This window comes from Lichenostomus cassidix, chromosome 28 (genome assembly GCF_008360975.1).
Source record: "Lichenostomus cassidix isolate B80296 chromosome 28, HeHo_3.0, whole genome shotgun sequence".
NCBI lineage: Eukaryota > Metazoa > Chordata > Aves > Passeriformes > Meliphagidae > Lichenostomus > Lichenostomus cassidix.
The window spans coordinates 3,654,718-3,666,697 of record NC_139508.1 but is presented as its reverse complement, the minus strand read 5'-3'; the positions used below and the strand labels follow the sequence as shown (position 1 = coordinate 3,666,697).

The following is an 11,980-nucleotide window of genomic DNA, read 5'->3' as shown; positions in this document are numbered from 1 at the left end:
GCTAACTCTGTTAACCCATCTGTGCTGGAGATGAGCCTTGGCAAGAGTTGTCCTGCCTTTGAAGGCAGAGTCAAGCTCTTCCCTGATTTTCAAAGGAGGCTGCTCCTGGCCAGGTCTGCATTATGTTGGTTCATTCCCTGGAATACAACTGATGAAGTTTGGTTTATTTTTAAGTCATACTTGTTCACCATTTATGATCTGACTGTTACTGCAATGTGTGGGTATCTCAGAAAAATGATGTCTGTGTGCTTCCATTTCTGAAATCTGAGGTCTGAGAGTGAAACCAGAAGAAGTGGTTACCAAAAAATGCCTGTATTTTCAGTTTACTTCCATTTTGTCCTTCTGCAGTTGCTGAAGTTGAGCAGTGTGGTTTAGAGCTGGGGAAACCTCCTGTCTTGCAGTTCAGATTTGATGGTAGAGGGCTAAGCTGCTGGTCATTTTGGAAATGCTTGCGTTTTGTTTATGTAAAAAAATACTGTGCATCTTCTCTCTGCCGCCCTTTCCCCCTCCTTCCCTGAATGGTCCCTTTTAGGAACAGGGTCCGTGCTCTTTGGAGGCCTTTGAATATAGGGCAAAATTCAGGAAATGACAAAGTATTACTTGATAAATTCCATCTTTTTCTCCACTGCTTCCATTTCTGATGCAATTGATGGCCCTTGACTGCACTGGGTGAGGTGATGCCTGAAGCTCATCACAGCTTTCAGATTTTATCCAAACTGTCCGTGCTGATCTGCTTGAGGGAGCATCAGGAATCAGACCCAGCCCTTTGCCTGGTGGTACAAAAACTGCTGGAGAAATTCCCTCCCAATGCAAGCTTTAAATCTTGTTCCTTGCTGAGTTTGTTGCTGCTGTAAGGGGTCAACTCACTTGTGTGTCCTCCAGGGTGAGATGAGGCTTGACAATCTTTATTTCAGCATGCCAGTATAACCAGTTCTGTGAGCTCCAACAAATGTGAATAAGTTTACAAGGTGATATTTTTTTGTCAATTTTGTAAAAAAGTTCAAATGAAGTTTACCATGTGCGTACCTGCTGTGTACTCTCATTTGTGCATGACTCAGTTTCTCTGCTACTGCTTCCTCCTACCTCTCTCGCAACATTTCTCCTTCTAATCCTAAAAGCTAAAACGCTGCCATTTCTTTCTTGTCAATGCATGACACGAAATGGCTCATCAGCAAATCTCGGGGGAATCGCCATTACCTGCAGTGCGTGTTTAAATGGGCAAATTAACGCTGTAGCAATGTTTCTCGACAGGGTTGCATGGATGAGCCGGGCTCTAGCACCCCTCCTGCCTGCCAGCTACTCACCCATCCTTACCCCGGCCGGCGGTACGTGTTCCCCGCCTTAGTTTTAAAGGTCGGCAGCGATTGTCTCGGTGCCCTTCGCCCCCGCCCTGCCCCGTCGCTGTCCGAGCCGCGGGGTGTGTGCGCTGCGGGTCACGGGAAGCGCCGGGGCTGCGGCGCGGAGGGACAGCGCGGGGACAGCGCAGGGACAGCGGGGCTGGCGGAGGAAGTGACGCTCCCGTCCCGCCCCAGACCGGCCCGCCCGGCCCAGGAAGCGACGCGCTGGCGGCCGCGGTGACGTTGGGGCTGCGGAGCGATGGCGGCGCCGCTGGCGGCTCCGGGCGGGACCGGGGCAGGGCCCGGCGCTCAGCGGGGCGGGCGCGGCCCGGCGCTGCGGGAGGGGGCGCGGGTGTCGGCGCTGTGCCTCGCCTGGTACGGGCTCAGCGCCGGCGGCAACGTGGTCAACAAGCTGCTGCTGGGCGGCTTCCCCCGGCCCGTCACCGTGTCGCTCTTCCACATCCTGGGGCTCTGCGGGCTCCTGCCGCCGCTGCTCCGCGCCTGGCGCGTCCCTCCCGCCGGCCCCGCGCAGCTGCCGCCCCGCGCCTACCCGCGCTACATCCTCCCGCTCGCCTTCGGCAAGTACTTCGCCTCCGTGTCCGCGCACGTCTCGCTCTGGAGGGTCCCCGTGTCCTACGCGCACACAGGTGAGGGCCGAGCACTGCGGGCTGCCCGGGGGGATTAGCCCGGCACGGGGTGTGCTTGTAGGGGATGCCCGGGGGATGTCCTGAGGGCCAGCTGGACTCGTGCCCGGTGGGGTGACCTGCAGCCCCGTGTGTGCCCATGTGGGCACCTGGTCCCGGTACCCACCGTGAGCTCATGCAGGTACCCAGTGCAGTGTCCCAGTAGCCACCAAAAGCTCATACAGGTGCCCAGAGCAATGTCCCTGTCCCCAGTGTGTGCTGGCACCAGATCCAGGGGCAGTGCTCTGGATACTGTGTGCTCTGTGGCTGCCCAGCAGTGTCCCAAAGCACCAAGATCCAGTTTGTACAGGTGCCCAGGATGGTGACAGGGAGGGAGAACCCTTCGTGGGCTGTGCTGGGCCTGGACTGAGCCCCTGCTCCATCCCCTGCTGATGGTGGTTGATGGAGTTGTCCCCAGCCTCGTGTCCCCAGCAGTGTTTTGTTCCCGTCCCCAGTGAAAGCCACGATGCCAATCTGGGTGGTTCTGCTGTCACGGATCATCATGAAGGAAAAGCAGACGACGAAGGTGCGGACAGGTTTGCTGAGGTTTCTTTTCTTGGTGGTGCTTGGGGGGTGCTGTGCTGGCTGGGTTGGATTTTGGGACTGGAATTAGATTATGCAGATTTCACCAGCTCCTTTTTCTTTTATTGTGAGCATAAAATACATCTGGTACTGACCAGGGTGATGCTCTCTGATGCACTGGAGTTGTCAGTGTCTACTGCACTCAATTTCCTGGAACTACAATAGTAAAATAGTTGATCCCTGCTTCTGTTGCTTTATTCTTCCCTCATCTTTCCTTCCTAAATCAGCACGATGTATAAACTCGCTTGAAAATTCTCAGAAGGTGCAAGTTACCCCTCTGTGCCTGTTTCAGGTGTACCTGTCCCTGATCCCCATCATCACTGGTGTCCTGCTGGCCACAGTCACAGAGCTTTCCTTTGACATGTGGGGACTCATCAGTGCACTTGCTGCTACTCTGTGCTTTTCACTTCAGAATATCTTCTCCAAGAAGGTACCTGTTCTATTCACAGTGTTTGTCACTGGTGTCACCCTTCAGCAGGATAGTGTGTAATTTCAATTACATAAATGTATTTTTTTAGCTGGCTTTGCAGTCAAAAGAGCCCAGAGGGATGGTTGTTATTTTGTGTGTTCCCTACGGCTCTTCCTACCTGTTGAAGCTATTAGCACTGAGAATTGGGCAGAACTCAGAGTTTATCCTGAGTCTTTTCTTTACTTCTCAACATGGATTTTTTTTTTCCTGATGGCAGTTCAATAGTGCTTAAATTCAACAGTTCATTTGAAAGCTTTTAATGTATCTTATACCAAATCATTCTTCTGTGCTGAACAAGTCACTGTCAATGGGCACTCCTTGAAATCATAGAAACAATTAAAGTGTGTGTTTTGACCCTGTTTAGTTACAAAATTATTTCTGATTATTTTGTAGAGCTTTTGATAGTAATATTAATTTTAATATTGATGTCTTGTTGATACTGAGAGTCACCACTCGAAAAACCTTTGTTTTTCAAAGAGACATCAGTTTTTGTTCGGTCACCCTTATAGGAAATTCATACTATAACAGTATTTACTTATTTTCTACTTATTTTCCTAACTTACCTGTTCCCTAAAGCTGTTTCTGTTTCCTGACTGCTGTCCAATGATGGATTTTGTCAGGTGTTGAGAGATTCCCGAATCCATCATCTTCGGTTGCTGAACATCCTCGGGTGCCACGCTGTGTTCTTCATGATCCCCACCTGGGTTTTGGTGGATCTCTCTTCCTTCTTGGTAGAGAATGACTTGGTAAGTGCTGGATTTGGAGAACTGTTTGCTATTAAGAAAGAAAAGAGAAAAAAAACCCAAAAAAACAACCAAATTCCACCACCTGACCAGAAAAAAGTGCACTAAAGTGTTTCAGTGTGGTTCCTATCAGTGGGGAAGGAAGTGGTTGTGAAACACCTGCAAATTGTTTCACACAAGTTAACAAAGTGTTGATTGTGAGGATTCCTGTCAGGCTTAGGAGAGGCTGTTTATGGGGGAGCATAAATTTTGGGAATTGGGAGCTGGAGACAGGAACAAACAGTCCCAAAGCATGTGGAACATGTCCTCCTCTGGTTCTCTGAGCTGGGAGTTGCACAAATCAATGTTCCTGGAGGCCCCTTTAGAGCTCAGTGCAGATATTCCTCCTACCAATGGCAGCTGAGCAGTGACTCAGGTTGTGTTTGTGTTGTTACCTGAAACCCGAGCTAATTCTTTTCCTCCTGCTGTTTGCTTTACCACAGAGCACCATGTCTCATTGGTCCTGGACCTTGATGCTGCTTATAATCAGTGGATTCTGTAATTTTGCCCAGAACGTCATTGCCTTCAGCATCCTGAACCTGATCAGCCCCCTCAGCTACTCCGTGGCCAATGCCACCAAGAGAATCATGGTGATCACAGTGTCCCTGATCATGCTGCGCAACCCTGTCACCAGCACCAACGTCCTGGGCATGATGACAGCCATCCTTGGGGTCTTCTTGTACAACAAGGTGAGGCAGTTCTTCATTTATTTACCCAGGAAGCACAGCTGAAACAGTCCACCAGCTTGGAATTGGTTTTTGTACAAGTTAAGAGCTACTGGAACAAAATATGCAACACATAAAGCTGCTTTGCAGAGGGGAAGACCTGGGTCACACCAGCTGCTGGGCCTCTCACAAAACTAAATTCTGATCTTAATCCTTTTTTGAAAAGGATTAAGAATCTTCTAATCTTCTTGGAAAAGAGAAGATAGGGAAGTAACTCAGAATGTCTTGAGCAAAAGATCAGCTTGTTCGTTTGGCACGTGAGAGGAGTGAGGTTTTATTAGGAGCCACTGATATTTTAAGACTCCAACAGGCATACAAAGTGATATGGCTGTAGAAATGTTTGCTGTTTTCTGGGTATATGAGTATGTCAGGTGATACCTAAGAAAATCTCTGTTCACTTCAGGGGTGCTCAGGCATTGGCAGGAGCTGCCCAGGGAGGTTTGGAGTCCCCATCCCTGGAGGTGTCCAGGAAGGGACTGGATGTGGCATTCAGTGCTCTGGGCTGGGTGACAAGGTGGGGACTGGTCACAGGCTGGACTTGATCTCACATTTTTCCAGCCTAAATGATTCTGTGATTCTGTGAACAACATTCCTTCTTCCTTTCCCAGACAAAATACGATGCAAACCAAGAGGCAAAGAAGCAGCAGCTGCTCCCAGTCACCACTGGAGACCTTGTGAACTTGGAAAGGCATCGAAATCCTCCTGAAAAGTCCCAAAATGGACTCACAGCCTTCGCCCAGCATGGAGACTTTCAGTATGGCCGCACCAATGTCCTCACAGACCACTTCCAGTACAACAGGCAGAACTATCCAACATCCTACAACATGAATCGTTTTGATATTTAGGATCCTGGCAGACAGGTACAGACTGTGATGTCAAAGTGTCCCCAGCATTATCAGAAAACTTTTAGTACATCCATGAATGTCACAAAGCCATTTAACTGTGCAGGTTTGGCAGCAGGGCAGGTGCATGTGGAGGGGAGTGGTGCAGGACCTGCAGCTGCTGCTGGGCAGAGCTTTAAACCTGGAACAGCCAGACCTGACACTGGAACCAAACAGCAGAGCAGAGATTCTGGTGAGGTGCACGTGTCACTGCGGAGTGGAACATCTGTCACTGCTCCTTGCAGAGTCTGTCAGCTGGTTATTTATTCTCTTGGCAGCTGAATTCTGGCCAGTATCTTGTTTCCATGCTGGTAATGTCACCTGTAACTTGTTCTCTAATAACGGTTTAATGATACTTTTAACGAAGCTTTCAGAAAGAAGTGAAAGCAAGGGGTACTTCTGCTTATCAGGATTTGTCTGAGGAGGATTGACTGAGGGGGATCAGTTGCAGACAGGTAAACTTGAGTTCATCTCCAGCTTCTGTGGAACTTCTCGTGGGTATTCACAGCTCTTGTGCCTCTGCCTTCAGTCCTGAAGGACAAACCAGGAGTGTTTCTGGAGGAGCAGGCAGTGGAAGGATTGATCTCTCCCAGAACTGCTTCAGGCACGGAAAAACACAGTTCTCCAAATCACTGCTCGTGGTACAGAACAGCCAAGCCAAACTTAAAATCATCCTTCTTTTCTGAATCATGTAGTCCTGTAACTTCAGACATTGCTGTCCCTTGGCCATGCAGGAAACTCCTTCACAAATAAAAGTGTTTGGAATAATATGATTTTATTTTTTTACTTGCTTCACACCTGTTCTTTCAAAACTGTTTTGTTGCTTTTGAAATTGGAAGGTGAAAGGTGTTTTGTTCTCAGTTTTATGCACAAGTTATGCTCTCTTATGTGATTCACATGATTCATGATTTTGAAGGCATTGATTTGAACAATTATCATTATTAATTGTTTTTTAAATCTTTTTCGCCGCAAATTGTTTGTTTGGGTTTTTTTAAAACTTAATTACTGCTGTTGGAGTAGCTGTGTGGATTTCGCCTGACTTCCACTTCCTGCTGAAAGAAGTTAAATTTTGTATCCTGTGCTGTTCCTGCAACTCCCCTGGCTCGAATAGGAAATTAAAGAAAAAAATATTGGAATCAGTAGTAAATAGATAATTTATGGTTAAAAACTGGTGCAGTATAAATTCTAGACAAGGTGATTGTGTGTGTCAGGTACTGCATTTGTGCATGGAAGGGATGAAACTTGGCTTTCATTCCTTTGAATGAAGTGAAACCCAACTTGGAACTTGGGTTTCACTGAAATCAGATTTTTCTGTTATTGCTTTAGCAAAAGATTTTAGGGGCCTTCTTTCCTTCCCAGACTGTTGTACAGTGAGACTTTGATAGCATAAGTTTTATGCTTTTACCAGAGAGGTACCAGACACCAGTGATAAAATTCAGGGTGTGGCACAGAACACTCCTCTTATTTATTGCTTTACAAATGACCATTTCCATGATGTGAGATGATGATTTGGCTCCTTTCTGGATAATAAAGAATTTATTTTTAAGTGCAAAATCAAGTTGATCTTATTCTTTTGGCTGCTGGGGTGGTAGTTACATAAAGAGCCTTCCACCAGAGAGTCCAAAAGAGGAAATGGTCCTGCAACTTCAGAGATGGGTTAAAAATGCTGCTGCTGTGTGTGAGCAGAACTTCCTTGCCTTGACAGGAGTTGGTTGTTTGTGCTAGCTGAGAACTTGGGCTTTTAGGTTAGAAAATCTAAATAAATCTGTCCCTGACCTGGGTGAATAAGGTAACGAGGAAAGCTTTCCTTCACTTGAAATCCCTTTTGCCTGTTCCAGTGTTACATATATGTATTATTATTTCTTTTTAATACGGGAAAGTGCCAAATGTGTATTTCTAAGGTTCACTTCCCAAAATGTCAGTGCTTTTACCTACAAGTAGCAAAGATTTGGTGGACTCTGGATTTGGATTAGGTGCTGACTGTGCAGGAGATTGGTTTGAGGATGAGAGATTAGGGCTGAGATTTTCAAGAGGGGCTGAAGTTCTTCAGCTGCTTTCAGCCTGTGACCTGTTGGACTCCTGCAAATGCTGGATTGTGGTCTTTGTGCCTCAATTTCCCTTTTGAAAAATGGAGATGATTCTTCTCTATATCTCAGGGGGGGAAATACCAGAAAAAAGTGGCAGTGGGGCCTCCAAGGGTGTCCAGGCATACTCTGAGTTCATCTGTCCATCCTCTGCTGTGTCTGCTGCTGTGCCATCTTCTTACAATCTCAGTAAATAAAAGACCAGATCAGAGGCTTTATTCAGATATTCAGATGGTTTCCTTTTAAAGGACATAACCAGACCTTTTTTACAAGTGTTTTCAGAGTAAGCTTGCACTGCACATCTACCATGGCAGGTCTTTAGCTCAGCTTTTTCTGTAGAGTCTGGCAGCAGGTGAGGGTTTCTTGTTCAAAATTGTTCCAGATTCCATGGGAATTTGGGCCTCACTGCTGCCTCTGAAACAAAACTGTGCTTGCAGAGTGAAAAGGGCACAAAATGAGGATATCCCACGAGGATAATGTGTGCATTTAGGGCCCAGGGAGTGAATTTTCCCTGGAGACTCCAGCAGAGTTGCTGCTCCTCGAGCTCAGCTCTGTGGTCAGCAGGATAATTGGGTGTGGAGCAAGGTGTCATTAGAACCAGTCAGTTCCACAGGGTGGTTTTGCTGGATCCCAAATCCCAGTCCTTAAGCAATATTGCCCACATTCAGGGAAAGGCAATTCCTGTTTCTGCTGTAATACACATTTTCATCTTGGACCTCTGCGAGGTTTCTGCTCGGTGAAGTGAGATGTTTGTTTTCAGCTGGTTTGTGAATGAATGGTGTGGCTAACTCTGTACACAGGACTGTGCAAAGTACAGAAACACTGGAATAAAAAGGGCAAATCCAGACAACTGTGTACAATGCCCCTGTTATTAAATCAAAGCCAAGGGGGTTGGTGTGGGTTTATTCCTTGCAGGGAGCTTTGGGAGTCATCATGGGCACTGGTGAGGAGTTGGGTGGTTGTTTTGCTGTGGGTGATGCCTCAGAGTCTGAAACAACATTGGAATGCTGTAATCAGTGTTAAAACACTGGAATCCTTTGAGATATTTTGATTTCCACTGTGCATTTTTAACACATAAATACATCACAACATTGAAAAAAATCCTTCCCCAAAACAGTCCTGGGTAGTCGTAGAAATACAAAAATCAATCTCTCCCCACTCCATGTGGGTGTTCTGTTGGTAGTTCCAAAGAACCAAATTTGGTGCCCTTTCAAAATATCTTAAAAATATTCCCCTTGGAGATTCAATTTTAGTACCCAGTGGTGATAAGAGCATCCTTATCATCTGATAAAATGCCTGTGGTTTTTGAATAACTGAATGCTAAATAAAATTGAGGCACAACTTAGGCTTTGTGAGTGCACAGTGATTTGTAAAAGTTTTGTTGGTATTTTGGGGTCAACTCATGAGGATTCCTGAAGCTCAGGAAGTTTTCTTTTTAATCTCTGTTCAAACCCATACTTTTCTGATGTAGCATTTTGCAGCAGGAGGAACTTCTGCCATGTAGCTCTTTGTGAAGCAGGTGCAGTATAAATAAAGAGAAAAATTTGTTTTTTCAAGGCTTAAATTTCTGGGCTGTGTTTTGAGCTGTTAAAAATCATTCTGAAATCTCTTTGTGGTGATGTTCCAGGCCAGTAAAACAAGTTTGTTAACCCTGAAATGACAGGTGATACACTCAGTGTGTAGATATATAAGCAGTACCCAGCTTTCTTTGTTGCTTTTTTTATATTGCAACTCCATAAATTGATGGGAATATGGGTGAGTTTCCAAAAAAACCCAAATCAACCCCACAGTTGTTCCTGTGTGAAATCCTGCCCTTCAGCAAATGCACTTTTTTGTGTTGTTTTCCTGTTCTTAAACTCTTGTTTTGTGAAGTTCTAGAAGTCACTCAGCTCCCTGTGGGTTCTGCTGGGATCCCTTATGGAATAACCACACTGGTGACTTCCTGGGACTCCTTCCTGCCTCAAACCTGGGGTTCAGATGGTTTTTGGTGGATACCTCTGTAGTTTTTGGGGCATTTTGTGGATAAACCATTGCTGTGTTCTGCTGAGGAATGTGGCAGCAGAAGGGTGACCACAGGGGCTCTGAGAGCAAGGCAGGAACGTTGGTGTTGGCGGGAAAACTTTTATATAAAAGCTAAAATTTGGGGTCTGTGCATCTCCAGGACAGCAGAGAGACTCAGAATCATGGTCAGAGTCTATGATGACTAATTTTTCATCAGTTATTTGGATACATGAGAATATCCATAGTTCTGAGGTTATATATCTGTAGATGATACAGTGGGGTCTTCACAGAATATCTTGTTGATAATAAACAGTTCTGCCTTTTTGTGAGGATGTCTGAGTGACCTCTGTGTGAGGGGAAACCCTAGAAGTGAAGGTAATACCTGAAAATAAAGACTTGCAGATTTCATCTGGGAGAAATCTGGGAATGTCTGAAATTTTAGGAGGTGGAATCCCAATTTGGGTCCCAAGCTCCTGGCTGCCAACAATGGTTCTTTTCCACTGGAGGGAAATTATTTCACCCCAGTGTCTCAGCAGCTGAGGTGGCCCAGGGCAGGTAGAAATCCCTCCTGTCCACCTCCAAAAGTCACTGCATCCCATGACTAAGGCTGTACAGACAGGATCCTAATCCCCACCCTAACCCTAACCCTATCCCTATCCCTAACTGTGCTCCAGCTGCCATCTTTAATGTGGCACCACAGCTGCCAGCTCCAACCTCCAGTCTTGGTGTAATTCCATGTGATTTTCAGTCACAGCTTTTGTCTCAAGCATGGCACCATGATGTCCTGCCAGAGCTGCCTTCTTGAGTGTGGTTCTCATGGTTTTTGGTTTCTTCTGGCCTGAGGTGCCATCTTTAGTGTGGCGCTGTGACTTTTGCTGTTTGTCACAATCTTTAGTTCGGTGCCATGACTGTCACTGTTTGTCACCATCTTTGGTGTGGCACTGCCATCTTTAGAGTGTTGCTACTTCCAGCTCTTGCTGCCATCTTGAGTGTGGCACTGTGGCTCTCTGCTTGCCACGCCATCCTGGAGGTGGAAACTTTGACTTCCAGCCTGCAATGCCTTCTTGAGTGTGAGCAGAACTGACTTCTGGCCAGGCCTGCCATCCTGGGTGTGGCACACTCCAAGTTCCTGCAAGAGCTGCCATACTGGGTGTGGCACAGCAAGTTTGGGCCAAGCATGCCACCTCGGGTGTGGCACACTCTTGAGGTCGGGCCAGAGCCACCATCTTCACTGTGGCATCTTTCACCTTTCCCCAGGTGAGCCCCAGGCCTCACCACCCCACCGCTCCTGCACTCAGTGCTCCAGGGCTACTGTCCCCACCTGCCCTTGTCCCTTCCTGTTAAAACAGCAGCCCTGTGCCCCTCTGTCCCTTGCAGCACCTCTCCAGGTTTGGGATCTTCGTCTGTGTGACTGCAACCACTGCACATGCACTTGTTAGGTGTCTGTAGCCCTGCTTTTATTCGCCTGGGGACACCAGTGAGTCCCCAATGTCACACCTGTGTGTCCCCAACGTGCAGTACCACCTTTAACCAGCAGGCGACACCAGTGAGTCCTTAGAGCCTTGCAGTTCCTCAGCCAGCAATTCAAACTAACCCAAAATCTCTAAGTTAGACAGGAAAACCCTCTAAATGCACAAACCTCTTTCTAATTCCTCCTTACAGAACCTATTTTCGTACATTTTCAAGCCCTTTATGTTTTATTTTTATATACACACAGAAGTTGCAATTTCAAGCCCTGTATATCTGTATTCAGAATTCCTTACCTTCTAAAATACTGTGTGTAATACAGTAGATGAAGAGGGTTATTTGGAAATCAGTTTTCATATAAATTATTTTTCAATATGTGTAAGAATAAGGAGCTTTAAAGGGATGAATTAAAAGATAGGGAGAGGAAGCCAGACACAGATGGAAGAAAGATGGGCGATAGGGAAGAGGATGAATTAAAATTTGTGTTTGAGGGGCTCCACCACTGTGACATCACCCCAAACCTGTGAGCACAGCCCCAGGGGACACCTGTCCTTGGTTCCTCCTTCCCCTCAACATCCCCCCAGTGCCTGGAGCATCCAGGGGCATGTGGGGCACTCTCTGCCCCACCTGCGGACCCAAAGTGTCTGTGGTGCTGCTGCGGGGGAAAAGGATGTGACTTTCGACTATTAGGAGTATTTTACTGTGTAGTTTTAGGCTTTCATGTTGAAGATGCAAAGCATTGAGCAGAGCAGGCTAGCAGCACCTGAGAAAGGTGAGCATTGACCCCTAGACTGAACTAGATCCTACTTTTCAGGCTTCCTTCCTTCTTCTTCATCCTCTCTCTCCTTCCCCCTTTCTCCCATCTTTCCTTCTTCCTCCTCCTTTGTCTTCCTCCTCCTTCTACTCCCGTTAACGACAGAAAACTAAAATGGAAATGTAGAAAGAAGATTTCAACATAATGGCACAAAG

The 11,980-nt window shown here is 46.7% G+C and overlaps 1 protein-coding gene across 2 annotated transcripts; it reads left to right on the top strand.

Annotated features, from left to right (window-relative positions):
- The first annotated feature begins 1,536 nt into the window (after nucleotides 1-1,536).
- Nucleotides 1,537-7,013, top strand: SLC35E1 (solute carrier family 35 member E1). 2 transcript variants are annotated; one of them, XM_085040643.1, is made up of 7 exons: nucleotides 1,537-1,984; nucleotides 2,476-2,546; nucleotides 2,895-3,032; nucleotides 3,692-3,817; nucleotides 4,297-4,542; nucleotides 5,187-5,438; nucleotides 5,527-7,013. In XM_085040643.1, exons 1-6 carry the CDS (start codon nucleotides 1,597-1,599, stop codon nucleotides 5,421-5,423), a joined length of 1,206 nt encoding a protein of 401 aa, XP_084896769.1. In that variant the 5' UTR covers nucleotides 1,537-1,596; the 3' UTR covers nucleotides 5,424-5,438; nucleotides 5,527-7,013. The 2 variants fall into 2 exon arrangements, with proteins under 2 accessions (XP_084896769.1, XP_084896768.1); XM_085040642.1 differs by having other exon boundaries at nucleotides 1,541-1,984; nucleotides 5,187-7,013.
- The last annotated feature ends 4,967 nt before the right edge of the window (nucleotides 7,014-11,980 follow it).

What these genes read in the sequence shown, in the direction of transcription:
- SLC35E1 (XM_085040643.1), top strand. Translation starts at nt 1,597, where the DNA reads ATGGCGGCGCCGCTGGCGGCTCCGGGCGGGACCGGGGCAGGGCCCGGC. An exon ending in AGGAAAAGCAGACGACGAAG is followed by an intron (nt 2,547 to 2,894) that starts GTGCGGACAGGT and finishes TGCCTGTTTCAG; the next exon opens with GTGTACCTGTCCCTGATCCC. An exon ending in GGGTCTTCTTGTACAACAAG is followed by an intron (nt 4,543 to 5,186) that starts GTGAGGCAGTTC and finishes TTCCTTTCCCAG; the next exon opens with ACAAAATACGATGCAAACCA.